The 26,952-nt window shown below is 43.3% G+C and overlaps 1 protein-coding gene across 1 annotated transcript in view; it reads right to left on the bottom strand.

Moving 5' to 3' along the window:
• Positions 1–2,285: 2,285 nt before the first annotated feature.
• The window catches only part of SHC3 (SHC adaptor protein 3), a 181,509-nt gene continuing 156,842 nt past the window's right edge, over positions 2,286–26,952 (bottom strand). Inside the window, exons 11-12 of the mRNA XM_068974421.1 lie at positions 25,428–25,723; positions 2,286–2,414 (exon numbers count right to left, since the gene is read on the bottom strand). Of these exons, the coding sequence (XP_068830522.1) occupies positions 2,286–2,414; positions 25,428–25,723 (425 nt within the window). The remainder of the gene's footprint in view (positions 2,415–25,427; positions 25,724–26,952) is intronic.

The raw sequence follows: 26,952 nt of genomic DNA, 5'->3' as shown, positions 1-26,952 counted from the left end.
AAACGATATTTGATCCCCCCATACTTTTAATTTTGTAAATTGATTCTCATGCCAAAACAAAAAAAACCATATATTGCTTATCACCACTGAGATAAACACTAACTTCAGAGCAGAGAGCTACTAAAACCGCAGATTAGCATTTCTTGCACATCGGAGAGAAAAGAAGACACAGATCAAGTGTTCAGGGGTTCTCAGGTCTTCGCTCTTGTTTCCTTCTCCGCTTTGCCCTAAACGTGAATGTTTTGGCCTTACGCAGCGGAGAGTGCAAGACTGTTGAAAGAAGTCGTTTGATTCATGAATACGTGTGTACACTCGCATACAGAGAAGGATCGTGCCTCCCACAGAGGTCAGACCTTTATGGACATCTCCAGGATGCAGATATACATAAAGAATGCAGGGCAATTCTCACAGCCACCTCAAATCTGCATTGTCACAGGGGAGGAGCCCAACCCAGCTACTCAGCCCATCCCCACTCAGCCCCTACTGCCTCTGGATAAGCTGGAACAGGTATCCCAATTGTACCTGAAAGCAGAACCAGTTCAGAAAGAGGCAGAGTTGGGGAGAGGGAGTGGTTCTAGATTAGTGTCAGACTCCCCACAAAGTTCCCATTTATGGCAGAACATTCTAGAAGATTGAAACCACTGTCAGCTTGAATTCATGGGGTAAAGTTCCACAGAATGCTAATATGAAGCTCTGGACCTTCCCCAACCCATCCTCAACTGTCAGCTCTACCCCATTCTCCCATCCTGGCCAAGCACACCCCCTCAAAGTAGAAATAGGGTTCACACACAGTATTAGAACTTTGTGGAATTAGCACTCGTCAGCGTTTTCAAAAATCTACTTTTTGCTCCTCACTCTGGAAGCATCAAATTTATTACTATTAAAGGCTAAGTGTATGTGGAGGGTCTTTCTGTTGCACTGATGAACGGGGTGCTGCCCAAGAGGGGATTTCAACTGGAGAAGAGCCAATGTCGTGGCACTAGTGGGAAGGTGCCATTGAATGAATGAATCTTTCTATCTTTTAAAAGTCATCAGCTGTTAAATCGCATGGAAATCTCAAGCCAGACATTTAGAAACATTGTCAAATTTCCTAAAACCAGAAGACCCAGTAGGAGATCAGAGCATTTGACCCTGAAGGAAGGAGCTGGGACAAAGTGCTGCCTGGGGCAGGTACCCTCTTCATGGAGCAATTGGGAAACCTATCGTGGAAACAAACCAGACACTAGACCCACCCATCTCTCCAGAAGCAGGACTTCAAACTGATTCCCAAAGCTCCTGAGCCTGGTCCGTAGGTTTAGGCAAAACTTAATCATCCACAACCGAAGGAACGTCTCTGAGCACACGTGTTTGCACCCATATTCTGCGCAGGTCGAATGCATGCTTCCTCCTCTACTGAATATAAAGGGGACAGGATTTCACAAACAGGTACGGCAGCAGCCCATTGGCTGAGAGGATGTACACATCCCCGGCTACCCAATATCCCTGCACACACCCTCGTTTTGCCATTAAACTGATAAAAACAAAGGAAGCATTTACCTGTCAAGATCTTGATCCGTGAGGCTTTTTTTGGGCCCTATTTGGCAGTGAAGTGAAACCCCAAGAACCCCTGGGCAACCAGGGTCATGGGAAAAGCATGCCTGTGCTCAGTACTACCTGAAACAGCTGGAGTGACGTCTGCTTTTAGCACAGCACCCCAAACTCTGGTGCTGGAAACCCCATGAACATGGGTGTGGTGCAGGCAGCCTGGGAGGCGTCACCAATGAGAAGGGACGGCCCTAAGGACCAGCACTTCAGAGCGCTTTGCATGCAGAGCACGGGCAGCATCTTGTCTTACTCTGTTGCATCCCAAGTGTTTAGTACTGACCCTCCTGCTGCTTCTATTCCCTGTATTGTGCTTAATAGGTAACACTTTCCCAGTGGAATTTCCCAGTGGAATGGGTCAGCCGAATTAACATTTTGCCTGGACAACTACAGTCAAACTTAGTTTTCATTAAAAACATACAGCACAGAACATTAGTCTTACATCTTTCTTAGTCTTAAAAAATATAAATATAGAGGGATAATTTGTACAGGATGTATAGGTATGTACACCTTTAATATGCTAATGAGAATTCTGAACAAGTTTATGAAACTTGCATCTTAGGGAAGCCTTCCTCCTGGGGCTTCTGAACAAAGCTCTGAGCCAAAGGACAGCTGCCCAGGTTCCCGGGGCCCGATACCCATCTACTGGGAAGAACCAAGCCCTCTTGACCACAGGTGCAGTGTCGGACAGGGCAGCTGGTGGGTCATGGGTTTCTCTCCACTGGCTGCTGCAGGCAGAGCTCGCTCCCGGCAGAGACGATGGGCAGGCTGTTTTCCAGGTGGTGGTTGATGAGGTGGCTGATACTATCAAAGATCCTGTCCTTTGTCCGGATCTGGGAGGGATACACAAGGAAGGTTAGTACCACCCACAGTCAGAGAGCAGAGAACATCCCTCCACACTGGGAGTCGAAACTGGAAGGGCAGGCTCCTTAGGCACCCGGGATCACCCTTCCAGAGATGGTGTCTGCCAAGTCCCTGGCCACTGTCACTGGCCAGTGAATTTAGTCAGCTCATTTGTCCACCCCTCTGGGACTAAACCAGCAGCAGCAGCTGGGACTAAACCATGCCCTCCCCCACCTTTAGCAACCAGGGACTGGTGAGCTCACTCACCTGGTGCCAGCCTCCTCTCTCCTGCTCCCCTCCTGCCCTCCTCAGACCCAGAAACCTCTGTCCCACACCACCCAGCAGTATCTACAGGCTCCAGAGCCCCTGCTACCTTTGGGCCTTTGGACAGTGGTCCCTGGCCCAGACTGTGCTTCTTCCACCCGGAAACCCAACTCAGCCTCCAGCTCAGCATTCTCGGTTCCTTCCTTCCACACCAACTCTCCCCAGGCCACCCACCAGCATCCTGCCTGCCTGCCTGCCAGGAAGGAGTCCATGGCTGTGATGAGGGGCTCCAAGTTTCTACTGGAGGGTGACCCTAGCTGTGATGGAAGGGCAGTGCTGCAGTTCCTGGTCACTCAGTTCTGGAGCTGGGTATCGTGCCTGTCCATGAACTCCTCCTGAACAGATGAAGGCCTGAGATGGGGTGCAGGTCCCAGGAGGAGCTCTGTCTCCTTGCTCTGCTCACTGGGCCTGTGCTCTGGTCCCTGGAGGCCACCAGTTCCCCACCACCACCCTGAGTCAGTGCACTCATAGGTGAGATCACACTTGAAAGAGGCAGTATGAAGTCTGGCCAAGAGCAGTCTCTCTTGCTTTGGATGCAGCCCTAGGGGCCTGCTCCTTTGAGAGGGAGGGGAGGTGGGGCAGAGAGTAGGTACCTCACTACATCCATGGATGCTCCAAGCCCATAGTTGGCCCTCACAATGTATCTGGGTTGCCTGGGTACTCCACTCTCTCTCCAGCCTCATTGCTCAGAACTTATCCCTCTCAGAGCAACCAGATCTCTCCCATTCCTACCTTGGGGGCCTGAAGACACATCCATTTTCCTTACTTGTGTCAATATTCTTTCCCCAAGTTCTTTTTTATTTTATTATATTGGAGTAAAATATATTCCAATATAAATAGTTGTAGTATCAATACAAATAGTTGATTTAAAGTATTGTGTTAGTTTCTGCTGTACAGCAAAGTGTATCAGTTATACATATACATGCGTGCATTGTGTGCTAAGTCACTTCAGTTGTGTTGGACACTTTGCAAACCTATAGACTGTAGTCTTGTCTAACTTAATGAAACTATGAGGCATGCCACGTAGGGCCACCCAAAACGGACAGGTCATGGTGGAGAGTTCTGACAAAATGTGACCCACTGGAAAAGGGAATGGCAAACCACTTCAGTATTCTTGCCTTGAGAACCCCATGAACAGTAAGAAAAAGCAAAAAGATAGGACACTGAAAGATGAACTCCCCAGGTCAGTAGGTGCCCTATTAATATGCTACTGGAGATCAGTGGAGAAATAACTCCACAAAGAATGAAGAGACAGAGCCAAAGCAAAAACAATACCCAGTTGTGGATGTGACTGGTGATGGAAGTAAAGTCTGATGCTGTAAAGAGCAATATGGCAAAGGAACCTGGAATGTTAGGTCCATGAATCAAGGCAAATTGGAAGTGGTCAAACAGGAGATGGCAAGAGTGAACGTCGACATTCTAGGAATCAGTGAACTAAAATGGACTGGAATGGGTGAATTTAACTTAGATGACCATTATATCTACTATTGTGGGCAAGAATCCCTTAGAAGAAATGGAGTAGCCATCATAGTCAACAAAAGAGTCCAAGATGCAGTTCAGTTCAGTTCAGTCACTCAGTCATGTCTGACTCTTTGTGACCCCATGAACTGTAGCATGCCAGGCCTCCCTGTCCATCACCAATTCCTGCAGTCCACCCAAACCCATGTCCATGGAGTCAGTGATGGCACCCAACCATCTCATCCTCTGTCGTCCCCTTCTCCTCCTGCCTTCAGTCTTGCCCAGCATCAGGGTCTTCTCAAATGAGTCAGCTCTTCACATCAGGTGGCCAAAGTGCTGGAGTTTCAGCCTCAGCATCAGTCCTTCCAATGAAAACCCAGGACTGATCTCCTTTAGGATGGACTGGTTGGATCTCCTTGCAGTCCAAGGGACTCTCAAGAGTCTTCTCCAACACCACAGTTCAAAAGCATCAATTATTAGAGCTCAGCTTTCTTTATAGTCCAACTCTCACGTCCATACATGACCACTGGAAAAACCATAGCCTTGACTAGATGGACCTTTGTTGACAAAGTAATGTCTCTGCTTTTTAATATGCTGTCTAGGTTGGTCATAACTTTTCTTCCAAGGAGTAAGCGTCTTTTAATTTCATGGCTGCAGTCACCATCTGCAGTGATTTTGGAGCCCAGAAAAATTAAGTCAGCCACTGTTTCCACTATTTCCCCATCTACTTGCTGTGAAGTGATGGGACTGGATGCCATGATCTTAGTCTTCTGAATGTTGAGCTTTAAGCCAACTTTTTCACTCTCCTTTTTCACTTTCATTAAGAGGCTCTTTAGTTTTTCTTCACTTTCTGCCATAAGGGTGGTGTCATCTGCATATCTGAGGTTATTGATATTTCTCCCAGCAATCTTGATTCCAGCTTGTGCTTCCTCCAGCCCAGCATTTCTCATGATGTACTCTACATATAAGTTAAATAAGCAGGGTGACAATACACAGCCATGATGTACTCGTTTTCCTATTTGGAACCAGTCTGTTGTTCCATGTCCTTAGCTGCAATGTCAAAAATGACAGAATGATCTCTATTCATTGCCAAGGCAAACCATCCAATATCACAGTAATCCAAGTCTATGCCCCGACCAGTAATGCTGAATAAGCTGAAGTTGAATGGTTCTGTGAAGATCTACAAGACCTTCTAGAACTAACACCCAAAAAAAGATGTCCTTTTCATTATAGGGGACTGGAATGCAAAAGTAGGAAGTCAAGAAACACCTGGAGTAACAGGCAAATTTGGCCTTGGAATGAAGCTGGGCAAAGGCTAAGAGAGTTTTGCCAAGAGAACACACTGGTCATAGCAAAAACCCTCTTCCAACAACACAAGAGAAGACTCCTCACATGGACATCACCAGATGGTCAAAACCAAAATCAGATTGATTATATTCTTTGCAGTCAAAGATGGAGAAGCTTTATACAGTAAGCAAACACAAGACCGGGAGCTAACTGTGGCTCAGATCATGAAATCCTTATTGCCAAATTCAGACTTAAATTGAAGAAAGGAGGGAAAACCACTAGACCATTCAGGTATGACCTACCTAAATCAAATCCCTTATGATTATACAGTGGAAGTGAGAAATAGATTCAAGGGACTAGATCTGATAGACAGAGTGCCTGAAGAACTATGGACAGAGGTTCGTGACATTGTACAGGAAGCAGGGATCAAGACCATCTCCAAGAAAAAGAAATGGAAAAAGGCAAAATGGTTGTCTGGGGAGGCCTTACAAATAGCTGTGAAAAGAAGAGGAGCTAAAGGCAAAGGAGAAAAAGATAGATATACCTATTTGAATGCAGAGTTCCAAAGAATAGCAAGGAGAGATAAGAAAGCCTTCCTCAGTGATCAGTGCAAAGAAATAGAGGAAAACAATAGAATAGAATACAATAGAAACAATAGGAAAGACTAGAGATCTCTTAAAGAAAATTAGAGATACTAAGGTAACATTTCATGCAAATATGGGCACAATTAAGGACAGAAATGGTATGGACCTAACAGAAGCAGAAGATCTTAAGAAGAGGTAGCAAGAATACACAGAACTGTACAAAAAGATCTTCATGACCCAGATAATCATGATGGTATGATAACTCACCTAGAGCCAGTCATCCTGGAATGTGAAGTCGAGTGGGCCTTAGGAAGCATCACTACAGACAAAGCTAGTGGAGGTGATGGAATTCCAGTTGAGCTATTTCAAATCCTGAAAGATGATGCTGTGAAAGCACTGCACTCAATATGCCAGCAAATTTGGAAAACTCGGCAGTCACCACAGGACTGGAAAAGGTCAGTTTTCATTCCAATCCCAAAGAAAGGCAATGCCAAAGAATGCTCAAACTACTGCACAATTGCACTCATCTCGTGTTAGAGAAGTTATGCTGAAAATTCTCCAAGCCAGGCTTCAACAGTACATGAACTGTGAACTTCCAGATGTTCAAGCCAGATTTAGAAAAGGCAGAGGAAACAGAGATCAAATTGCCAACATCTGTTGGATCATCGGAAAAGCAAGAGAGTTCCAGAAAGACACCTACTTCTGCTTTATTGACTATGCCAAAGCCTTTGACTGTGTGGATCATAATAAACTGTGGAAAATTCTGAAAGAGATGGGAATACCAGACCACCTGACCTGCCTCCTGAGAAATCCATATGCAGGTCAGGAAGTAACAGTTGGAACTGGACATGGAACAACAGAATGTTTCCAAATGGGGAAAGGAGTACGTCGAGGCTGTATATTGTCACTCTGCTTATTTAACTTATGCAGGGTATACCATGAGAAATGCTGGACTGGATGAAGCTCAAGCTGGAATCAAGATTGGAATCAAGATATTTCTGGAAGAAATATCAATAACCTCAGATATGCAGATGACACCACCTTTATGGCAGAAAGTGAAGAAGAACTAAAGAGCCTCTTGATGAAAGTGAAAGAGGAGAGTGAAAAAGTTGGCTTAAAACTCAACATTCACAAAACTAAGATCATGGCATCTGGTCCCATCACTTCATGGCAAATAGATGGGGAAACAGGGGAAACAGTGGAAACATTGACAGACTTTATTTTGGTGGGCTCCAAAATCACTGTAGATGGTGACTTCAGCCATAAAATGAAAGATGCTTGCTTATTGGAGGAAAAGTTATGGCCAACCTAGACAGTATATTAAAAAGCAGAGACATTACTTTGCCAACAAGGTCTGTCTTGTCAAAGCTATGATTTTTTTAGTAGTCATGTATGGATGTGAAAGTTGGACTATAAAGAAAGCTGAGCATTAAAGAATTGATGTTTTTGAACTGAGGTCTTGGTGGAGACTCTTGAGAGTCCCTTGAGTGCAAGGAGATCAAACCAGTCCATCAGGAAATCAGTCCTGAATATTCATTGAAAGGACTGATGCTGAAGCTGAGACTCCAATACTTTGGCCACCTGAAATGAAACACTGACTCATTTGAAAAGACCCTGATGCTGGGAAAGATTGAAGGTGGGAGGAGAAGAGAAAGACAGAGGATAAGATGGTTGGATGGCATCACCGACTCAATGGACATGAGTTTGAGTAAACTCCAGGAGTTGGTGATGGACAGGGAGTCCTGGTGTGCTGCAGTCCATGAGGTCACAAAGAGTCAGACAGAACTGAGCGACTGAACTGAACTGAACTGGACTGTAGTCTTCCAGGCTCCTCTGTCCATTGAGGCAAGAATACTGTAGGCAAGTACAAGAATACTCCAAGCAAGAATACTGGAGTGGGTTGTCATGCCCTCTTCCAGGGGATCCTCCCTATCCAAAGATCAAACCTGTGTCTCTTATATCTCCTGCATTAGCAGACGGGTTCTTTACCACTAGTGCCACGTAGAATCCCATACATATACGTGTGTGTGTGTGTGTTGTTAGTCGCTCAGTCGTGTCCAACTCTTTGTGACACCATGGACTGTAGCCCACCAGGCTACTCTGTCCATGGGATTGTCCCAACAAGGATACTGAAGTGGGTTGCCATTTCCTTGTCCAACATTACATATATCCACTCTTTTTTAGATTGTCTTCCTGTATAGGTCATTACAGAGTATGGAGTAGAGTTCCCTGCACTACACACTATGTTCTTAGTCATTATCTGTTTTATATACAGTAGTGTGTATATGTCAACCTCAACCTCCCAATTTATGCCTTCCCACTTTCCTCCCTGGTAACCATAAGTTGGTTTTCTACATCTGTGACTCTATTTCTGTTTTGTAAATAAGTTCGTTTGAAACGTTTTTTTTATAAGTACATATAAGTGATATCATATGATATTTCTCTTTCTTTGTCTGATACTTCACTCAATGTGACAGTCTCTTGGGGAAAGACAATTCATCTTCCCCAAGTTCTTAGTCTCACTCCCCTGCCATAATATGGTCACTCTTATCTCTTCCCACTCCATCAACCCCAAAGACATGGGATGTCTTTCAGTCCTGTATCTCTGGGCCTTCAGTCCCATATCCCAGTCTTCCACTAACTCTATGCTCCAGATGTGGATATCAGAAGCCATCTGCTTCAGGTTTTAAACTTTTTTAAATGAGGATTTTTTCCTCTCCTGGGATCCAGCTCTGCTATGAGGCCCCTCTCCACCCAACTCTGTAAGTATTGAAGGGGAAGAAACTTCCCAGTCAGGTCCCCTGACTCTTGGGCACTAAGCCTCAGTAAGGATGTAATCTGATGGGCGCATTCCGAAAAAAAAAAAAAAAAAAACACCTTATGCAAGACGTTCTGGCATCTTTGCATCAAGGTTGTTTAATCCTCCTGGAGCTCCGTAGAATTCCCCACCCAGAAGGACCCCTGAGTGCACAACAGGCCCCTTTTAGGAGGATGAAGGCATCCAGGAGGTCAGCCTGAGCCTAGTACTGTCAGGGTGTTGCCTTTACATTGATTCCTTATTCCCACTTCTTAATGATTAACATTCATTTCTGTTCTAGGGCAATAGGGCAGATGCAGGATTTATGATGGGGAGGTGTCTGGGACAGTGGTCTAAACTGAGGCTCATGTTGGCATCAGCTGAGGGGCTTTCCATAACTCCATGCCCAGGCCAGCTCCACCAGGAGCTTGGGGTGAGGCCTGGCCACTAGTATGTTTCATATTCCCTCCATGACTGCAACATGCTGCCCAAGCTGAGGACCACTGGTCAATGTTTTTGTAGTGCCTAGGATGGCCAGTATAAACATGCACGCATGGAACCAAAGGCACACAGAAGGATAAGAAATATAAAGAAATAGTTTACTTTATTCCCATAAATACGTGCTGAAAGCCCATCTGGATTCTGCCCAGAGAACTTGCAGCCCACAGACTATCTGTGGGGCTGACCTGCCATGTGTTGGAAATGTCAAAGGCTGATTTTAAAAGCCCAGCAGTCCAGATAAACTTAGGACAAACTCCTCCAGATGCATAAAGGATTTTGCTACAAAAATGACACAAGGAATGTTAACCCTAGAAAACTATGTGCGGCAGAGGATTTGACAGTTGGATGGCATCACCATGAGCATGAGCTTGAGCAAACTCCAGGAGATAATGAAGGACAGGGAAGCCTGGCATGCTGCAGTTCATGGGGTGGCAAAGAGTTGGACATAACTTAGTGACTGAACAATAAGGAGGATAGGCTAAAATACGCATGTATTGTAAAAGAAGAAAGATCTGAAATCAATCATCTAAACTTCCACCATAGGAAACTAGAAAAGCAAGAGCAATTTAAGTTCAAATAAGAGAGAGAAATAATAAAAATTAGAGCAGAAATCAATGAAATTTAAATAGGAAATCAGTATAGAAAATCAATGAGTCCAAAAGCTAGTTCTCTTAAAAGTTAAAATAAGTAAGCCTCTAACCAGGCTACCTAAGAGAAAAAGAAAGAAAACACAAATTACTCATATCAGAAGTGAAAGAAGGGTCATCACTACAGATCTCAGGAATATTAAAAGGATAATAAAGGAATATTATAAGTAACAATGCTTTCCCACTATAAGTAGGAACAAGGGAAGGATGTCCCATTACATTACTCTTTTTCAACACCAAAATGGAAGTCCTAACTAATACCATAAGTCAAGAAAGGAAATACTTGAGAAGGAAAAAATAAAACTGTGTTTGCTCACAGATAATATGATTATCTATGAATAAACCTCAAAAAATCAATAGCAACAACAACCAAAAAAAAAAAAAAAAGAACCCAACTTTCCTGGAATGAATACATGATTGCATCAAGGTTTCAGGATAAGAGGTTAATATACAAAAGCCAATTGCTTTTCTATATGTAAGCAATGAACAAGTTGAATTTGAAATTTAAAGCAACACTATTTATATTCAGCTCAGTTCAGTTCAGTAGCTCAGTCGTGTCTGAATCTTTGTGACCCCATGAACCGCAGCACGCCAGGCCTCCCTGTCCATCACCAATTCCCAGAGTTCACCCAAACCCAAGTCCACCGAGTCGGTGATGCCATCCAACCATCTCATCCTCTGTCATCTCCTTCTCCTCCTGACCTCAGTCTTGCCCAGCATCAGGGTCTTTTCAAATGAGTCAGCTCTTCGCATGAGGTGGCCGAAGTATTGGAGTTTCAGCTTCAACGTCAGTCCTTCCAATGAACACCCAGGACTGATCTCCTTTAGGATGGACTGGTTGGATCTCCTTGCATCCAAGGGACTCTCAAGAGTCTTCTCCAACACCACAGTTCAAAAGCATCAATTCTTTAGTGCTCAGCTTTCTTCACAGTCCAACTCTCACATCCATACATGACCACTGGAAAAACCATAGCCTTGACTAGATGGACCTTTGTTGGCAAACTAATGTCTCTGCTTTCAAGGGACATGAATAACCAAAACAATCTCGAAAAAAGAAAAAGAACTAAGAGGACTCACACTTCCTGATTTCAAAACTCACTACAAAGTTACAGTAATCAAAACAATAAGATATTGGTTTAAAGATAGGCATATCGACCAAGGAAATAGAATAGAGGGCCCAGAAAACAAAACCCCCACATATGTAGGCAAATTTTTTTGACTGGGCAGCCAAGGCCTTTGACTAGAGAAGACAATTTTTTCAACAAATGTCTCTGGGAAAACTGGATATCCACATGCAAAAAAATAAAGCCGCACCCTTAACCGACACAACATACAAAAACTAACTGAAAATGATCTAAGACCAAAGTATAATGAAATACACCTCATAGCCATTGTGATGGCTATTATTAAAAAAAAAAAAAAACAGAAAATAAGAAATGTTGGCAAAGATGTGTAGAAACTGGAACTGATACATACAATGGAATATTAGTTAACTTCCAAAAGGAAGGGAATTAGTACACATGCTACAGTGTGAATAAAACTTGAGGGCATTATATTAAGTGAAATAAACCAACATAAAAAGACAAATACTGTATGAATCTAAGTATATGAGGTACTTATTGTTTAGTTGCTAAGTCCTACCCAACTCTTGAGACCCCATGGACTGTCTGTGGGATTTTCCAGACAAGAATACTGGATTGGGTTGCCATTTCCTTCTCCAGGGGATCTTCCTGACCCAGGAATCAAACCCAAAGTTCCTGCCATGTCTCCTGCATTGCAGATGGGTTCTCTACCACTGAGTCACTGGAGAAGCCCATGAGATACTTGGAGTAGTCAAAATCATAGACAGAGAAAGTAAAGTGGTGAAGGCCAGGGGCTCTGAGATGGGAATGAGTGAGTGGGTGAATGTCGCTCAGTCGTGTTTGACTCTTTGTAACCCCATGGACTATACAGTCCATGGAATTCTCCAGGCCAGAATACTGGAGTGAGTAGCCTTTCCATTCTCCAGGGGATCTTCCAAACCCAGGGATCAAACCCAGGTCTCCTGCATTGCAGGCAGGAGTTATTGCTTAACGAGTATAAAGTTTCAGTGTTGCGAGACAAAAAGAGTTCTGGAGGTAGATGGTGGTGATGGTGGTATATCTATATGAATATACTTAATATCACTGTACACTCAAAAATGGTTAAGATGGTAAATTTTACACTATATATATATTTTACCACAATAAAAAAAAAAATGAAGGGAAAAAATGAGCAAAAGATCGGAACAAACATTTCTCCAAAGAAGATACCCAAATGGCCAATAAGCACATGAAAGGGTGCTCAACATCAAGAGTCATCAAGGAAAATGCAAATCAAAACCACAATCAGTTCAGTTAAGTTCAGTCGCTCAGTCATGTCCAGCTCTCTGCGACCCCATGAATCGCAGCACGCCAGGCCTCCCTGTCCATCACCAACTCCCAAAGATCACTCAGACTCACGTCCATCAAGTCAGTGATGCCATCCAGCCATTTCATCCTTGGTCGTCCCCTTCTCCTCCTGCCCCCAATCCCTCCCAGCATCAAAGTCTTCTCCAATGAGTCAAATCTTCACATAAGGTGGCCAAAGTACTGGAGTTTCAGCTTTAGCATCAGTCCTTCCAAAGAAATCCCAGGGCTGATCTCCTTCAGAATGGACTGGTTGGATCTCCTTGCAGTCCAAGGGACTCTCAAGAGTCTTCTCCAACACCACAGTTCAAAAGCATCAATTCTTCAGTGCTCAGCCTTCTTCACAGTCCAACTCTCACATCCATACATGACTACTGGAAAAACCATAGCCTTGACTAGATGGACCTTAGTCAGCAAAGTAATGTCTCTGCTTTTGAATATGCTGTCTAGGTTGGTCATAACTTTTCTTTCAAGGAATAAGCATCTTTTAATTTCATGGCTGCAGTCACCATCTGCAGTGATTTTGGAACCCCCCAAAATAAAGTCTGACACTGTTTCCACTGTTTCTCCATTTCCCATGGAGTGATGGGACCGGATGCCATGATCTTCGTTTTCTGAATGTTGAGCTTTAAGCCAAATTTTTCACTCTCCTCTTTTACTTTCATCAAGAGGCTTTTGAGTTCCTCTTCACTTTCTGCCATAAGGGTGGTGTCATCTGCATATCTGAGGTTATTGATATTTCTCCCGGCAATCTTGATTCCAGCTTGTGTTTCTTCCAGTCCAGCGTTTCTCATGATGTACTGCCCTGCATAGAAGTTAAATAAGCAGGGTGACAATATACAGCCTTAACCTACTCCTTTTCCTATTTGGAACCAGTCTGCTATACCACTTTATATCCACTAGTATTCTCAAATTTAAAAGTCAGATAATAACAAGTGTTGGTGAGGACACAGAGAAATTAGAACCCTTGTACACTGCTTAATGATGCAGCTCCTTTGGAAAATTGTCTGGCATTTCAAGTGACTATTTATAAAGTTACCATTTGACATACTAATTCAACTCCTAGGTATATATCCAAGGTAAATGAAATATATGTCCATTCAGAAACTTTTATATAATGTTTACAGTGGCATTATTCACAATTGCCAACTGCCCATCAACAGATTAATCATAAATAAAATGTGGTATATTCATAAATGGAGTATTATTCATCCATAAAAAGGAAGTGCTAACACATGTTACAGCATAGATAAGCTTTTAAAACATTATGCTAAGTGAAAAAAATTAGTCACAAAAGTGTACATGTTGTATGACTCTGTTCATATGAAAATCCAGAATGGGATAATCTACAGAGACAGAAAACTGCTGAGTGATTCCTAATGCTGGAGAATGGGAGACTAGAAGGGTGATAGCTAAATGGTACAGCATGAAATTACAAAATGGACTGTGATGATGGATGCACATATCTGTGAATATACTAAAAACCACTGAATCATACACTTTAAATGGGTGTTATGTAAATTATATCCCAATAAGGCTGTTTTTAAAGATCTCTGTGTCTACCAGTTCACAGAAAATACAGGAGGCAAGAAACAAGTTAAATAACGCCGCAAGGAACAAGGACCCAAATCATAATGTACCCAAATCATAATGTACCCAAATCATAATGCTGGATATTTTACAGACAAATGTCTAATTCCTCAAATAAATCAAGGGGGATTTAATTCCTCAAATAAATCAAGAGGGAGGCAGAAAGAAAGTTGCAACAGAGAGAACCATAAGAGACATAACGAAACACATTATGCAGATCATCTATCAATTTTGATTCCAACAAACTTACTATAAAAAGAACATCTTTAAGATAATCAGGAAAATTTCAATATGTTCCATAATTATTTTTGGTTTTGTTGGTATAACGATGATATGTTATTGTTGCAGTGTACTTATTGGTAGAGATTCCTGCAGAAGTTACAGGAGAAATGACAGGAGGCCCAGAATTTGCTATGAATTACTTTGAAAATTTCCTCCTTCCCCTTCCTTTCTTCTCCTTTTCCTTCCTAAAAGAACAATCAGTCCAAAAGCCAAGAAGATAGGTCTCGGTGCTATGAGGGTCATGTAGTCACAATGGCCCCACATGGCATCCTGGAGTGTTAGCAGAGTGGAAATGCCCATGGGATGGGTGGATGGACTGGCGCAGGGTTACAGAGACATCCATGCCAGGGAGAAGGTTGGTCAGTGCAGTATGGTGGTCAGAGCCAAAGAGGGGGAGGGTGTGTATGTAGGAGGGTAGAGTGGCACAGGCATCGGAGCATGAACAAGGTGAGGAGGGAATCACGTGGAGAACGGTTGGGGTGAGAAGTCCAAGTCAAGGCTGGGTGAGGAAGGTTTCCACACACAGTAGAGGCAGCAGCCGTGATGGGTGATGTATCACATACAAAGGAGTTCATCAAATAGGTTAAATTGTTGAGAATAATGGGAGTCAGGTTTCTTATTGTTGGAGAAGGGAGTTGAAGACAGAGAAAAGGAAAAAAGTAAAAATGAACCCTGTGATTGTAGCTTGAAATTAGAAGAATTTTTGTGAACGCCTGGTTTCCAATTCTCTGGTGGCTCAGAAGGCAAAGAATCTGCCTGCAATGCAGGAGGCCCGGGTTCAGCCCTGGGGTGGAGAAGATCCCCTGGAAAAGGGAATGGCTACCCACTTAAGTGTTCTCAGCTGGAGAATCCCGTGGAGAGAGGAGCCAGGTGGCTACAGTCCACATGGTCGCAAAGAGTCGGACACAACTGAACGACTAATGCTTCACTTTCACAGATAGATATAGAAATAGATATGGAAATAAGTGTGTGTGTGTGTGTGTGTGTGTGTGTGTGTGTGTGTACAGTGTCTGCCCATTTAGAGGGTCTGGTAGCAGCAACACCCCACCAGCAATGAGCACATGCAATGCCCAGATCTTGGTTTCTGAAGGAACCAGAGCAGAGTTCATTTGGAGAAGTGGGTAACTGCAGGACTCTGCCAGGTGGCCGAGGTTTATCATTTTGCATCAGAAGAAAGAAGATGCTGAAAGATAAAGACATATCAAAAGGACATAGAAGCCAGCTTGAAGGAGCATCAAAATGAATACAATAACTAAGTATAACCTGTCGGATGGCATCACCAACTCAATGGACCTGAGTTTGAGCAAGCTCCAGGAGATGATGAAGGACAGGGAAGCCAGGCGGGCTGCAGTCCATGGGGTCGCAGAGTCCGACACGACTGAGCGACTGAACAACAACAAATAGCCCACTGAATAAAACAGGAAACTAGAAATCCACAACAGCAAAAATAAATAAGTGATTACATGGGAAGTTTGATCATGAAGAGGGAAGTTACGTAGTTTTCAAAGTACCTCCCCCAATGTTAACTCAAGGGAAAGGAGAGGGTCTGCTATGGGGAGGCATGCCGACACCTCCTCGGTGAAACAGTCTAGGTGAACACTCACCAGCAGTCAGCATCTCCCCAGCAGGATGCAGTGAGACAGCGAGTATTGTTCCTCTGATAGTTCATCCAAGATGCATAAGCTGACTCCAATAATGAGGACACATCAGAGGAACCTGAACTGAGAACTGTTCTAGGTTGAAGGAGGCTAAATAGACATCACCACTGAACGCAGCACATGATTCCGAACTGGATCCTTTCAGGACAAAGGACACTCCTGGGACAACAAAAGGCTCTGGAGGATGAGCTGGTGGTGATGCAGCAGGATAAAGGTCTGATTCATTCGGGTGTCTGTACCATGGTTAGGCAGAATTGTTAGCAGGAATTCACACTCAAGTACTCTCGGGGGTGATGGAATATCTGAGCAGTTGACTTTCAGATGATTCCAGAGAAGAAAGTTTTTGTATACTGTGCTTCCAAAAGATACTCCAAAAAAAATTAATGGGGTGAAATACAGGTGAAATGACATTAGAACAATAGTGGTCATTTTTGCAGCCATTAAGAAGTACTTGGGAATTCACTAGGCCACCTTCATTGCTCTGGGACATTAAAGAAAAATGTGAAGCCAGTGCTGACAGAAGACAGATGGAGGAAGAAGGGGGAGGAAAGAAAGGACCTGCAGGGTACCCAGTCTGCCTGGGGCAGGGGATGAAGTTGTGAGACACCGGTCCTTACACTGATAGACCTGGAGAGAGCCTCGGTAGATTGCAAGGCACAAAAACAAGCACTAGAAAAACTAAAATATTTGTCAAAAAATTAAAGAGGTAGCAAAAATGAGGTAGACCAAAGAGTGTTCACAGGGAACATCAAGAAACAATGTCTTGAAATTTTAAATTAATGAATCAAGCACTCTTCAAAGAACTTTAAAAAGAATCCATTGGCAGAGCCAATTATTTCTCGAAATCGGAAATAAGGTAAGGAGGAAGGAGGGGGCCTATTGGTTTTCATTAAACCCTTTCTGCCTTTTTTGTTCATATCTGGGGACACGACATTGACAGAAAGTTAAAAGACAGATTGTTGAGATGAACTTGTCAGTCAAGCACTTTTCATGCTTCCTTACAATTCTCCACCTCTCTTGGAGTCAGGTGGGGACTAATGGACCATGAGCTGAGTGACATGTGTAGCTTCCCAGTGAGGCCCCTGATCTTCCTCCATCCCTCTCTTCTCCATGGTGACAAGGCAGACCCAGGAGATGGACGAGCCTGCATCCCTGAGCCACCCAAGGAAGGACCGGAGAGGCTAGGGAGCCACAGACACCAGCTTGGTGTGAGTGGGAACAGAAGCTCTGCTGGATTAAATCACTTTCAACCAGAATTCACCTGTTATTTGTTAAGGAAGCACAGTCTAGACTGACTGGTAAAAAGGGAATTTAAAAATAATAACATGGCTTTATTAAGTGGAGGGATTGGGAGAAGGCTTTGTGTTTTCTTAATTACACTAAGAAGAAAGTAACAACCTAATAAATGTGAATGTTGGATGGCTGCTGTGGTTTGGTGATTGTATGAAAGCAAAAGCCCCTATGTGCTCTCAAACCTGTCACAACCTGAGACCACGTTAACAAACAACCTGAGATCACATTAATGAAGCCCACAGAACAACCAGCCATGTGTGACAGCAGCTTGTTCAAATGCAAGCACGCTCGCTGCCCACCACACTTTGCTGGCCCTTCAAGGCCAACGTGATGAATCAGTGATAAATGACTCAGGGAATAATTTTAGACACAGAGCGCTGACTAAATGTTTCTGAAAGATGTTGAAAAGATTTAAAAAAAAAGTGCACCAGATGCCATCTCTGAGGCTGTTCCTACAGACCAACTCATGGGCCTATTTCCAGCTGGTATTTTCAAGGGTCGGTAACTACCCAGGAGCTCAGAAGCCCAGCCACAACCATCCCCGTCACCCGTTATCAGTGCCCCCAGGAGCCTTGAACAATCAGTGCACAGTGGGGAGGCACATAGGTTGATATACTCGGGGGTAAATTTAGATGCAGAACTGTTTTGCATCCTTATTTTTCTGAGTAATCTGTTCTGCCAAGTTTTCCCCTTTATAGTCTGGGACCAACCAATTACCATGAAAATCAGATGAATAAATATTGAAGAGAATGTGTTCATCGTCTATTTTTGTGTCCTCACAGCAAGCAAGCAACATTATATTTTTAATTAAGTCTTTGATTTCCATTTTCCCTTTCAACTAAAGCTGTCCTCCATAGGATCAATTAAGCTAGATAATCAGATCCAATGAAAAGCCCCCCAAAAGAACAGTTATTAGTAGGTGTGATTCACACATTTTCCCAACCATACTGCAAATTTCTGCTCCAAAATTAAAGTTGTAGAGACAACCCAGTGTGGGGTGTTTGGGGCTTGCTCAGACATCTGGTCTAACTTCATCTCCTTCTTACCCTCTACATTATCTCTATACTGGTTTGTGAATGTATAATATATTAGTAGTACATATCTTTTCATAAATCATCCTTTTGTCTATAAAGACTGAGTGACCAAAAAATAATCATCATCATCATCATCTTTGATCTATAAGAGGGTATAATTTAGCTAAATTTTAATTTTTAAAAAATTCCTAAAATTTTCAACCAAAATATTTATATTATCAGAATTGCTTATTTTCCTCTTCTATTTACTTAGAGATAACTACAACAAATTTCATAGGTATTCAATGCAGATGGAAAGAACTCTGGACTCAGTCTGTGTAGAAAACTTATTTGTGAACCCAGGTTGCCTTCTTGGGTCCTCAGTTCCTAACCTGCAAAGGTCTGAGGTTGCTTTATGTATTCAGTTATCCAATGCTTACTGAACACCACTTATGTGCCAGGCCCTATTCTGCTGCTGCTGCTGCTGCTGCTGTCGCTGCTGCTGCTGCTGCTAAGTCGCTTCAGTCGTGTCCGACTCTGTGCGACCCCATAGATGGCAGCCCACCAGGCTCCCCCGTCCCTGGGATTCTCCAGGCAAGAACACTGGAGTGGGTTGCCATTTCCTTCTCCAATGCATGAAAGTGAAAAGTAAAAGTGAAGTCGCTCCGTCGTGTCCGACTCTTCGTGACCCCATGGATTGCAGCCTACCAGTCTCCTCCGTCCATGGGATTTTCCAGGCAAGACTACTGGAGTGGGGTGCCATTGCCTTCTCCAGCCCTATTCTAAATGGTGGGAAATAATTATTCTAGATGGTGGGAAATAACTATTCTAGATGGTGGGAAATAACTGAACAAGATTGCTACCCTCATGGGGATTATAGTCCTGTTGTTGTTTAGTTTCTAAGTCATGTCCAGCTATTTTGTGACCCTGTGAACTGTAGCCCGCCAGGCTCCTCTGCTCATGGAATTTCCGAGGCAAGAATACTGGAGTGGGTTGCCATTTCCTTCTCCAGGGGATCTTCCCACCACAGGGACTGAACTGACTGAACCCACGTCTCCTGCATTGGCAGGCAGATTCTTTACTGCTGAGCCACTAGGGAAGCCCTATTGTCTAGTTGGGGAAGCTAAATAATAAATTAGCAAATAAGAGTGCTTGTTTGTGGTAAGTGCTTAAGGGTAAGAATAAATCAGGGTAAAGAAGAAGCAGTTATACAAAGTATTCTATATGAGATAAAATGGCTGGGGGAGGAGGTTTCTCTGATTTGGAGTAAACCTAGATCATTGTAAGAGGTGAGTATAACCCCATAATCTTGACATCGCTTGATGAACACACAACCAAAGGAAGTAAAGATGATGAAGACAGATTTCTCTTATGAACAGCACCTGAAAAAATTCTAAGGGAAATGTTCAGACTCCAAATCCAAATCCATGGTTACTATGTCATAGACCAAGCAGAATTTATACCAGGATGAAACATCAGAAAAATCTACCTGTGTGATTCCCCAGACAAATGGACTTTAGGGGAAACAAATCATGGTATTATCTCAAAAGCTGTCGAAGAAACATTTGATAAAGTTCAATACCTATACATGATAAAAGTATTGGGTAATTAACATATATGTTAATGAGAGCAGAGATTATCCTTCCAACTTGTCACGGACCTATACCAGGGGCCAAAATCAATATCTGGATTAGTAGTCCTTCAGTACACATTTGTTGAATGAAAAATGAGTGAATGAATGAAGTCCTTTAGGCTGATTAGAACATCTACAAAAGCTTTCATCATCCATAAAGGAGAAAGTGAAAGTCACTCAAGTCTTGTCTGATTCTTTGCGACCCCATGGACTGTAGCCCACCAGGCTCCTCTGTCCATGAAATTCTCCAGGCAATAACACTGGAGTGGGAAGCCATTCCCTTCTCCAGGGGATCTTCCCAACCCACGGATTAAACGCGGGTCTTCTGCATTGCAAGCAGATTCTTTACTGTCTGAGCCACCACAAAAGCCCGCATGGCAACCCACTCCAGTACTCTTGCCTGGAAAATCCCATGGACGGAGCGTTGTAGGCTACAATCCACGTGGTCGCAAAGAGTCTGACATGCCTGAGCGACTCTACTTTCTTTCCAAGTTGGAAACTGCACAAGGGCGCCCCCTCCTGGCCAATGCTCAAAGAGTCCCTGGTCAGCTCAGCACTCCCCTGTGAGGTCTGGGATTTGGAGGACAAGAGGGAAAAACTGTCAACGTTTGCAATGGCATGACCACTGGTCCAGTAAAACTACGACAGTCAGAAAAATTTCCAGAATCAAGATCACACTGCCTTCCTCTCCCTGCAGCAATAACTATTGAGAAGAAGTAATCAAAAATAACATATCACTTAAAACAAGCACTAAAACTAGGCACCCATGGAAGTAACCTGATAAAGGAAACAGAACTTTCTGGAGAGAATTTTAAAATTCTAACAAAAGATATCTTAGCACTAAATAAGTGGAGACATGCCATGTTCATGGAGGTGATGATTTACTATTAACAAATGTCAGCTCTCCTCAAATTAATCTACAAATTCAGCACAAGTCCTCTCAAAATCCCAGCATATATTTTTGGTGACTTGGTAAACTGAATCTAAACTCAGAACAAAGAATAAAGGTCTGAGAATATCTAAGACAACTTATGAAAAGGCGATTCAAGAGGAAGGACTCATGCCACCAGATATTAGGAGAGTTCAAAGCCGTGATGACTAAAGCAGTATGGAATATGCACAAGGCACAGGGCAGAACAGAGCAGAACAAACCCACAGAACAGAACTGAGAGTCCAGAAATGGACCCACGACACAGAGCACTTAGTGTGTGTTAGAAGGAGCCTCAGCACCACAGAGAAAAGATGAGTTCTTCAGTAAATAGTGATGGGAAAATGGACTCACTACGTGGCGATTTTTTAGACGTTGGGTCCTTCTCTTACATCATCTTCTAAAGTAACTTCAGTTGGGCTTGAAAGGTAGATGTGAAAGATAAAACCATGAAGCCAATAGGAGAAAATACGGAAGGAAGATGCAGTATACCTGTGATTGGTAGGTGAGAAATCTTAAAACTACGAACCATAAAGGGAAAATTAATGGATTTAGCTATATTCCCAGAAAAGAAAAAAAAGACTTTTATTTGATGAAGAAGGTCACAGACAAAATTATCTGAGAGGTGAAGACGTGGGAGAGTACATATGGACATTCTATGACTGGAGAAAACTCCAGAAAGCCCAATAAGAAAATTAAAGGGGAAATATGGGGGAAAGATAGGAAAACAAAATTTACAAAGAAACCTGTTAAAATGCAATCAAAGAACTGTATGGCAAACAATAAGACATCTCTTCACTCCCCACCCCCATCATCTTAGCATAATTAGAGAGAGAAGAGGCAGATGAGGGACCTTCATCCTCCGCCACTGTGCATGTCGATAACCCTAGCCATTCTGGAAGTAATTGCAACCCCACAGTGACATTAAATGTATATGCATTCGGCAATCAAAAATTCCACTCTTGGGATAGGCCCAAGAGAGACCGTCCCAGATGCAGGGGGAAACAGGCGCAAGGTTTGCAGCACCTTCAGGTTTTTAATCCTTCACAAAAGAGCTCCAGAAGTGATGTGTAGACTGTGTATCCAGTGAGCCCCAGATGGCCCACCCAAGTAACACTTCATCACGCAGAGGCACCACTGACAGATCTCAAAAACAAGTATCGAAGGGGAAAAGAGAGAAATGATTGGTGGAACAATATCATGTTTGTGAATTTCCAAAACACAGAAGCACAAAATATGTATTTTCCCTGGTACGTATATATGTGAGCAAAAAATCCATACAACCAAGGCCAGTGGATTGGAAGGCTATAAATTACATTTATGGGGCGTGGTTGCCCAGGTGGAAGGGAAAGAGGAGATGCAGAAGTCTAGGGAGCCAAGGTAGGCAGGCAGCTAAGTCCAGACGCCTGAGGCAAAGCATCATCTCTAACACACACAGTTCAGCTGTATCCAAGTTCAACTGAAGACTGTCTTCATCCCTACCTGTCAATCAAAAAATGCAACATCTCTCATACAGAACAGACATGTGGTTTCCAAGAGAGGGAGGGGATCGGGGAGGGAAGGACCGGGAGTTTGAGATGAGCAGATGCAAACTATTATACAGAGGCAGGATAACAACAAGTTTCTACTATATAGCACAGGGAACTATATCCAATGTCCTGTGATAAAGCACAATGGAAAAGAACATATATATATATATATATATATATATATGTCTGTAAGCATATATATATGTCTGTAAGTATATATATATATATGTCTGTCAGTATAACTGAGTCACTTCTGTACAGTAAAAATTAACACATTATAAATCAACCGTACTTCAACAACATTTTTAAAAATACAACATCCTTTACTATTGAGATAACTCTACCTGCTGCATGCATTGTTCTCACTGGATAAAAGATTTTAAACAACAATCCTGGAATTTACTCAATATTTAGGTTAGTGTTCAGTTCAGTTCAGTCGCTCAGTTGTGTCTGACTCTTTGCGACCCCATGAATCGCAGCACGCCAGGCCTCCCTGTCCATCACCAACTCCCGGAGTTCACTCAGATTCACGTCCATGGAGGCAGTGATGCCATCCAGCCATCTCATCCTCTGTTGTCCCCTTCTCCTCCTGCCCCCAATCCCTCCCTGCATCAGAGTCTTTTCCAATGAGTCAACTGTTTGCATGAGGTGGCCAAAGTACTGGAGTTGCAGCTTTAGCATCAGTCCTTCCAAAGAAATCCCAGGGCTGATCTCCTTCAGAATGGACTGGTTGGATCTCCTTGCAGTCCAAGGGACTCTCAAGAGTCTTCTCCAACACCACAGTTTAAAAGCATCAATTCTTCGGTGCTCAGCTTTCTTCAAAGTCCAACTCTCACATCCATATTTGACCACTGGGAAAACCATAGCCTTGACTAGACGGACCTTTGTTGGTAAAGTAATGTCTCTGTTTTTCAATATGCTATCTAGGTTGGTCATAACTTTCCTTCCAAGGAGTAAGCGTCTTTTAACTTCATGGCTGCAATCATCATCTGCAGTGATTTTGGAGCCCCCCCAAATAAAGTCTGACACTGTTTCCCCATCTATTTCCCATGAAGTGATGGGACCAGATGCCATGATCTTCGTTTTCTGAATGTTGAGCTTTAAGCCAAGTTTTTCACTCTCCTCTTTCACTTTCATCAAGAGGCTTTTTAGCTCCTCTTCACTTTCTGCCATAAGGGTGGTGTCATCTGCATATCTGAGGTGATTGATATTTCTCCCGGCAATCTTGATTCCAGCTTCTGCTTCTTCCAGCCCAGCATTTCTCATGATGTACTCTGCATATAAGTTAAATAAGCAGGGTGACAGTATACAGTCTTGACGTACTCCTTTCCCTATTTGGAACCAGTCTGTTCCATGTCCAGTTTTAACTGTTGCTTCCTGACCTGCATATAGGTTTCTCAAGAGGCAGGTCAAGTGCTCTGATTTTCCCATCTCTTTCAGAATTTTCCACAGTTTATTGTGACCCACACAGTCAAAGGCTTTGGTATAGTTAATAAAACAGAAATAGATGTTTTTCTGGAACTGTCTTGCTTTTTTGTTAATCCAGCGGATGTTGGCAACTTGATCTGTGGTTCCTCTGCCTTTTCTAAAACCAGCTTGAACATCAGGAAGTTCACGGTTCATGTATTGCTGAAGCCTGGCTTGGAGAATTTTGAGCATTACTTTACTAGCATGTGAGATGAGTGCAATTGTGCAGTAGTTTGAGCATTCTTTGGCATTGCCTTTCTTTGGGATTGGAATGAAAACTGATCTTTTCCAGTCCTGTGGCCACTGCTGAGTTTTAAACTTAGTAATTCTAGGACTATGCCAGGGTGAAATCAAATTTGTTTACTTACTGGAAGATGGGGTATTTAGTCAACCCTACAGAATTATTCATGGGAAATAGATGGGGAAACAGTGTCAGACTTTATTTTTTTGGGCTCCAAAATCACTGCAGATGGTGATTGCAGCCATGAAATTAAAAGACTCTTACTCCTTGGAAGGAAAGTTATGACCAAACTAGATGGTATATTAAAAAGAAGAGACATTACTTTGCCAACAAAGATCCATCTAGTCAAGGCTATGGTTTTTCAAGTAGTCACGTATGGATGTAAGAGTTGGACTGTGAAGAAAGCTGAGCACCGAAGAATTGATGCTTTTAAACTGTGGTGTTGGAGAAGACTATTGAGAGTCCCTTGGACTGCAAGGAGATCCAACCAGTCCATTCTGAAGGAGATCAACCCTGGGATTTCTTTGGAAGGACTGATGCTAAAGCTGCAACTCCAGTACTTTGGCCACCTGATGCGAAGAGTTGACTCATTGGAAAAGACTGATGCTGGGAAGAATTGGGGGCAGGAGGAGAAGGGGTGACAGAGGATGAGATGGCTGGATGGCATCACCGACTCGATGGACATGAGTTTAAGTGAACTCCAGGAGTTGGTGATGGACAGGGAGGCCTGGCGTGCTGCGATTCATGGGGTCACAAAGAGTAGGACACAACTGAGCGACTGAACTGAACTGAACAGAATTATTCAGACACAATCATTCTGCTAGGAAGAGCCAAAAAGCCAAATTCACTGTCATGAGCTATTACTTCTCTGGGCGGGGGAAGCAAGAGACAATTAATAGGCGGCTTACCTCCTGCTCTGTCACATTTTACAACCTGCAAATAAATCTTGTGGTTCAACTTGTAGAGAAATTTGAGGTGAGTATCAAAAGCCCAGTAACCCTGCACTTGCGAACAAAGATTCACTATGAATGTGTTTGGGAGGGAAACTCTCACAGTTCTTGTATTCACTTTTAAAGAACACGAGAATTAAGGCTTTCTACCTGGGCTCTGGTGGATTTCTAAGTCTTGTAAGTTGCATGGGGCTCTAATCATAGGCTCCAGTAATCTGACTCTGGCCTGAAAGTAAGTCCTCTGGGCCTGGTCTCCAGGGTCCCAGAGGAGTGACTGTCAGGACTCAGCAGGCATATGTTGGTAGAGAAGGGAAAGTGGTCCCCAGTGCAGTGACCTAGGGGAGACTGTTGGAGGGAGGGTGGCCAGTGCAGTCCACACTCCGCCCTGTGCTCACCGTGCCTTCTGGGTCCACGAGCAGCAAGTGTTTGGCCTGGCCGTTATGCATGCCAGTGAGGACGAAGGATCCCGGGTTGGTGGTACTCTTCCTGACCAAGAAGTCTCCATCTCTCTTTAGCAGCCCCTCTGCCTCCTTCCTACTCATCTCCCCTTGGTACCAAGGCTCTGCTTTCAGTTCTTCCAGCATCTTGGCATCTGGTGCTCTGGGTGAGACGGGGCTGATGCATTCCATGGAGGCTGCCTTGCTCAACACAGGCCCCAAGGACTGAATCTTGAGAGCATCTTCAAAAGGCTCTGCCAACAACATGTGCCAGCAACACGTCAATTCCAAGGAGAGCAAAAGATAAACAACACAGTGTGAGGTTTGGCAATGCAAAGATAACTTTGATCAGAAAAAAAAAAAAAAGTAAAGTAGAGAAAACTGACTGGCTGGTGAGATAACAAGATTCTCGTAACGGCATTTGAAAACACAGCCCCAGACTTGGCATGACTCTTTCTGATGACTCTGCTTTCCCCAGACAGCTGGGCATTGTGCCTTGTGCCAAAGATTTAAGCACACCCTTGGTCTCACTAGTTAGAATGACTTCATTTTTGCACGCTGCAAGAGGCCAGGCATACTACATGCCACCTCCTTTCTCTGGTACATTGGCTAGCCTCTTCAACAAACGTGTTCTCTTCTGAATAAAAATCTGTCAATACCAAAGAAAACACACAGAGGAAAAGACAAATTGCAAGGTTTTGTGCAAAACCGAAACCCAGTCCAACAAATGTTTCTTTCAAAATCTTTGTATTAGGTGCATTTTTTAAAAGAGAAGAAAACCAACATTTACTAGCGGGCTTTTGTGTGACTTGCCCCAGGCTAGGAGCTCCACCTCCCTTTGACAGTCACTTGTTTCCCTGGGGGAAAAGGCTCTTGTATGAATGTTTGAGATTGAGTTTGACTCCATGCCCTTCAGAACACACTTCTCACTGCGGGGCATTGCTCTAAACAGCAACAAATATCAGCAGTGAGAGAAGTCGACAGGCACATCTCATTAAATTTCAATGTTGGATTTTCAAACAAAGCAATACGTACAACAGCACTCTGAAAAATGCACACAGTGCTCCACAAAAGTAAGGTGTTGTGATGTTTATTGAGGACCACACTGCCAACATGCTACAATGCAAACACCACAAGACCAGCAAAGTTTCTCTCCTGGGCATAGCTACATCCCCAGAGACCAACACTGCTCCTGGGTCATAGTTTGGACCCTATAAACATTCAGGGAGTGCTCTAAAATAAAACCATTTGTTAAATGTTAGCAGAGAATGGGCAGAAGTGAATAAAGGAAACCAAAACCAAGACATTTTGACAACTTATTAAATTATTTACAGATTTGGGCACCCCCCCCCCCGAAAAAAGAAGAGGTTAAAACTATGGGCTAAAATTGTTTGTGTATTTTCTTTTTTCATTCTACTTTTTCCCCTGATTACCCGGAGTAGTTGAAAATTTGTGTTCTATTTCTGTACCATCACCATCACCA

This window comes from Capricornis sumatraensis, chromosome 6 (genome assembly GCF_032405125.1).
Source record: "Capricornis sumatraensis isolate serow.1 chromosome 6, serow.2, whole genome shotgun sequence".
Classification (NCBI taxonomy): domain Eukaryota; kingdom Metazoa; phylum Chordata; class Mammalia; order Artiodactyla; family Bovidae; genus Capricornis; species Capricornis sumatraensis.
The sequence above is the reverse complement of the archived record's forward strand: the minus strand, read 5'-3'. Positions and strand labels throughout refer to the sequence as shown.